The sequence below is a fragment of the Lates calcarifer genome, linkage group LG4 (assembly GCF_001640805.2).
Source record: "Lates calcarifer isolate ASB-BC8 linkage group LG4, TLL_Latcal_v3, whole genome shotgun sequence".
NCBI classification, from domain to species: domain Eukaryota; kingdom Metazoa; phylum Chordata; class Actinopteri; family Centropomidae; genus Lates; species Lates calcarifer.
In genome coordinates, this window is record NC_066836.1 from 6794154 (window position 1) to 6799710 (window position 5557).

At 40.1% G+C, this 5557-nt stretch overlaps 1 protein-coding gene across 1 annotated transcript; it reads left to right on the plus strand.

The window, feature by feature from the left end:
* The first annotated feature begins 339 nt into the window (after positions 1-339).
* LOC108884212 (alpha-amylase) lies at positions 340-5287 on the plus strand. Its single transcript, XM_018677959.2, has 9 exons — positions 340-543; positions 1563-1709; positions 2125-2322; positions 2589-2819; positions 3615-3748; positions 4057-4279; positions 4371-4492; positions 4733-4858; positions 5053-5287. The coding sequence occupies exons 1-9, from the start codon at positions 376-378 to the stop codon at positions 5240-5242; spliced, it is 1539 nt and encodes a 512-aa protein (XP_018533475.2). The 5' UTR covers positions 340-375; the 3' UTR covers positions 5243-5287.
* The last annotated feature ends 270 nt before the right edge of the window (positions 5288-5557 follow it).

Genomic DNA, 5557 nt, shown 5'->3' on the forward strand with positions numbered 1-5557 from the left:
CAAGATAATATTAATAGATAGAAAAATGATTTTGTTGGCTGGTGTTGTTGCTGAGTAGTTTGTAGTTTGTTTGTTTTGACCTGTACAAAGGATAAAAGTCAGTGAAAAAATTTGTCACCACCATTTCAAACGATGCATTAGAGAGCATTGGGATCTTTGGCACATCTCTCATTTCTCAGTTGTCTACATGCCTTGGAACTATTTTTTCTTCTGCTTGTTTTGGAAGGTAGATGGTAGGAAACCTTGATAAAGAAGCACCTGTTTAATATCCATGTTGATATTTGCCAGCCTCTGATTGGTCCATGAGAGAAAAAATGGAGTATAAATACTAATGGTGACACTGCAGGAGAGTGGTTTTCTCATTCATCCAGGAAAATGAAGTTGTTGATTCTGGTGGCTCTGTTTGGGCTCAGCCTCGCCCAGCACAACCCTCACATCAGGTACGGAAGGACAACCATTGTCCAACTGTTTGAATGGCGCTGGGCCGACATCGCTGCTGAGTGTGAGCGCTTTTTGGGTCCCAATGGCTTTGGTGGAGTTCAGGTATGTGTGGTGTAACATATTCTAGTTCTAAGGAAGGGGGACAATCCCTTCATTTTCTATTTCACAGTAAATCAGTAAACAGTAATCAGGCTGCATGTTGATGATGCACCAGGCAGTTTGCACAAAGATTGCTACAGAGGGCCATAAAAACAAGGGAGTGAAAATTTAATGTGTAGATATAATGTATTGTATACATTAGAGTAATTACCCACCAGCGATTGTGATTTCTTTTAAGAAATATGTATGAAGCAGAGAAGCAAATATTAAGAGGTAACAGGTGATTCCAGCTGGTTTTACACAGAGAAGTTTTTTATTGCTTTTAATTTGTTTTACTTTCTGTATATGAAGAATGGCTCATTTCAAACATAAATTATTTTAATTTGAAAAAATAAAGGACATAAGTCTTGTCTGTTTAAAAAACCTAAAATAAAAATACAAATTACAAACTTTGTCTTATAAGTAGAGTAATAAAGCCTCAGTATCTTCTCCACTTCCACTGAAACTTAATGGGTTACAGGTTGTAAAAGAATGGTAAAAATTGAAGCATTAGAAAGAAGATATTCTTTTTAGGATAAATAAAGCTCCAAAAACTTGATTCTACATTTTCTATAATACACTGCTGTAGCATCTTTTATTAGACCCCACATGAGTCCTAAATGTCTGTACAGGGTGTACCCTGCCTCTTGCCCAATATCAGCTGGGATAGGCTCCAGCCCCCCCATGACCCTTAACGGATAAGTGGAATAGATAATGGGTGGATGGATGGATCAGTCCTAAATGCCCATGACTTTCAAACCCCACATATCCAGTTTGTAGGTACCTCCATAGCCACTGTTTCCACAGGCTGAGTAGTACTTCTCGTGATGATTAAACCAAATATCATGTGTAAGATTGGTGTAGTAGCCTTTTAACAACTGTTGTACGCTCACTATAACCCTAGTTAGCAACGATCTTCCGTCTGCAGACAATTCTTCTGTTAAAACTGATTATTACTGCAATATTTTTCCTGTGTTGCTCAGATCTCCCCTCCAAGTGAGCACATTGTGCTGAACAGTCCCTGGAGGCCCTGGTGGCAGAGATACCAGCCAATCAGCTACAACCTGTGCTCCAGATCTGGCAGTGAGAACGAGCTGAGAAACATGATCACCAGATGCAACAATGTCGGGGTAAACTACATTACAACAGTGATTTAGTGCAACACATTAGGAGCACTGTTCTTCTGCGTTTGACAGTACCTCGTAAATCTATAGCCCTGTACAAGACAACAAATTCTTACCAGATACAGCACAAAAAAGCCCCAAAAAACAAAAGATATCTTTGGATAAAGACCAACAATTAAACAAACTGATGACTCTGCCTTGGAGAACTATCACTCACATGTTTATGTGAGGCATTTAGCTGCTGCTTTGAACCGTCATATGTTTGAGTTCTTGGGCCACCATTACTGCAAACCAACCATCAGTGCTGCTCTGCCTGCTACGAGCTGAGAATGAACTTAAATGTGCAAAGTAAAGGAGACAAGGACAAGGTGACAATAACAAAGGATAGAAGAGAAATACTGATTTGTCATACTCCCAACAGGTCAACATCTATGTGGATGCTGTCATCAACCACATGTGTGGAGCTGGGGGTGGAGAGGGAACCCACTCCTCATGTGGAAGCTGGTTCAATGCAGGCAAAAGGGACTTCCCCAGTGTCCCCTATTCTGCCTGGGACTTCAATGATCACAAATGCAGGACTGGTAGTGGTGACATTGAGAATTATGGTGATGCCTATCAGGTAATGCATGTCACTGATGAACATTGTCAGAACAATGTCATTTTCCTCACTTAACATTTACAATTCACAGTACCTTTTCGCTCCATTCAAGGATCCATAACACACAGTCAGAGGCTCAGCTCTGAATATAAAGACTATGGGCAATCAGCTTAACACTAGCAACAGTTATGAATAAAAACTATGTATTGATGAGGTACATTTGAATGATTATATTAGTAGAAGGAGCTTTGAAACATGTGTAATTCTATGAATATTCACTGTTTCAGGTTCGTGACTGCCGTCTGGTCAGTCTGTTGGACCTCGCCCTGGAGAAAGATTACGTTAGGGGCAAGGTGGCAGAATACATGAACAAGCTGGTTGACATGGGTGTGGCTGGATTCAGAGTGGATGCCTGCAAGCACATGTGGCCTGGCGACCTGGCAGTTGTCTATGGTCGCCTGCGCAACCTCAGCACCAAGTGGTTCCCTGCTGGCTCCAGACCCTTTATCTACCAAGAGGTGTTTTTAGAAACTCAAGTCTATTTTCACACAGGAATGATTTAATATTTCAAAAAGACAGAAGGAAAAAATATCAGCCAGCTTACAACCATCAACTTCCATTACGTACCTATACTGTAGAACTAATATAGACTGCAGGCATATATGTGATGTGTACCTCTAGATTTGATAGTTGTGTGTTTTGCCGGAATAACTTATGAACCAAAAGCCTGGATGAATGTATTTGTCTTGATTTGAACGATGCCAGAAAAATGAATTTGCATTCAATTGCATGATTGGCCAAACCCCAGCTGTAATCTGCATGGAAGCATGTGATTGGAGAAGTACTAACTGCCCACGTGTCCAATATTCATGACTGATAACACAAAGCAGCCGTCAGCAGAGCCGTGGGAAAACAAGCAAAGAAATCAAGATGGCAAACACAAACACAAGCACTCTGGGAGCAGATGTTGATATAAAACAAGTCATTATTAGCTGACAAGCAAATGAGTAGCACATGTGATACAATGTACCCAAACAGCACATGTGATTCAATGCAATAATATAACTAACTTAAAGGTAGTAAACTACAAAAACAGCCTGTGATCTAAAAAATAATAGTGTGCTCTGTCTTCACTAAAAAGATGTGCGTGTTTAACAGCACAAACATGGTTCTCCATACTACAGAACCAAAAAGCTTATTTGTTTCTACCATTTATTGTCAAATCACAAATCACTGATAAGCTACAATAAATATAAACCATTCCTGCATTACACAGCACAGATGAAATTAAATATGCGCTGTTTTACCTCTAGGTTATTGATCTGGGAGGTGAGCCCATCTCATCCAGAGAGTACGTCCATCTGGGAAGGGTAACTGAGTTCAAATATGGTGCCAAACTGGGAACTGTCTTCAGAAGATGGCATGGTGAGAAACTGTGTTACACCAGGTATGCATGTTTCTGCTGATGTGCCTGAAGCATATTTTAAATAGAAATATCAGAAAAGGTTATTTAACCGTGTCATTGCTACAATCCCATTTGCTGCATAAATTGTAGGATTAGACAAATAGGTTATTACTTGCTGAAGTTTCTAGGGACAAAATGTTAAACAGAATTATTCATAAATGATCATTAACTAGAACTGGTGCATTTTAGAGTTTCTGAATGAAATACTTTGGATCTTTTTAATATTTTGTCCAAACTTGGGGGTTTTAGAAGTGAACTCCTCATTATTAAAACTGTATCCTTGTCTCCAGGAATTGGGGAGAGGGTTGGGGTTTCATGGCCGACCGTGATGCTCTTGTCTTCATTGATAACCATGACAACCAGAGGGGCCACGGTGCTGGTGGTGCATCAATTATTTCCTTCTGGGACTCCAGGCTTCACAAGATGGCCGTTGGCTACATGCTGGCCCACCCTTATGGAGTAGCCAGGGTGATGTCTAGCTACCGCTGGGACCGCCACTTTGTGAATGGAAAGGTATGTTAAGTAGGATTAATCTTAAAATGCAATGTAAAGTAGATATCTGGAACATTTTTATTACAACTGTTTATCCATCATTATCTTGTAGGATCAGAATGACTGGGTGGGTCCTCCCAGCCATGCTGACGGATCCACCAAGTCTGTTCCCATCAACCCTGACCAGACTTGTGGAGATGGATGGGTGTGTGAGCACAGATGGCGTCAGATCAAGTGAGTCCTCAGAAAACAACACATCTTGCTACATCAATTTTCACTGGAATTGTCTTTCATTACTTTCTTTTACAAACGAAAACGTCTTTAAAGATAATGATCTGGAAGTGAGACACACAATGGTCTCTAAGGTGAACTTTCTAGTACGTATAATTTTCTTACGTTCAGTTTCATCATATTTTACAGTCATTACAAGAAACCCAGATCAATCAGTGATACTTTTTATCATCTCCCCTTTAGGAACATGGTCATTTTCCGTAACGTGGTTAACGGACAGCCTCACTCCAACTGGTGGGACAACCAGAGCAACCAGGTTGCCTTTGGACGTGGTAATCGTGGCTTCATCGTCTTCAACAATGATGACTGGTAAGGACTATTTACTTAGTATGGAATACTAAATTCACTCCTTCAAATCAAGTAATATTTCACATTAAACACATGATGAGAACTGGAAGCAGATATATGTATATACTTATATACAACACAACAGAAAGTAAAACCACAAAATAAGAAGAAAAGATAGACACACAAAACAACATGTATCTCGTCTTCCCCCTCAGGGACCTGGATGTGACCCTGAACACTGGCATGCCCGGTGGCACCTACTGTGACGTTATCTCTGGCCAGAAGGAAGGAAACAGATGCACTGGGAAGCAGATCCACGTTGGAGGTGATGGTCGTGCCCACTTCAGGATCAGCAACAGAGATGAGGACCCCTTTGTTGCTATCCATGCCGAATCCAAGTTGTAAACACATTCTCCATGATTTTAAATAAATCTTATCTTTCAACATCAATGAAGAATTTGATCTTTTTGCTGTAAAATATTTTTGCCATTGATTTTTTGTTTACTTTAAACTTGCAGATTGATAGAACTGAAAGCCATTTGTTTCTCAACAGATTTTTTAGAAAAGCTGTGGACTGCTAGAATGCTAGATAAGTATTGTAGGTAGTAAGCAAGTTGGACATGCTAACATTTGCAGAATATGTTAGGGCAGACAACCGACTGTTTAATCCATTCCCTCCTTCCTTCATTCAGCCCAGAGTATTGCTTTTATTAGACATTT

Excerpts from the sequence above, each read along its gene's own strand:
- LOC108884212 (XM_018677959.2), top strand. The coding sequence starts at position 376 with ATGAAGTTGTTGATTCTGGTGGCTCTGTTTGGGCTCAGCCTCGCCCAG. Across the intron at positions 1,710-2,124 it reads CCAGATGCAACAATGTCGGG|GTCAACATCTATGTGGATGC; the intron begins GTAAACTACATT and ends TACTCCCAACAG. Across the intron at positions 4,493-4,732 it reads CACAGATGGCGTCAGATCAA|GAACATGGTCATTTTCCGTA; the intron begins GTGAGTCCTCAG and ends TCTCCCCTTTAG.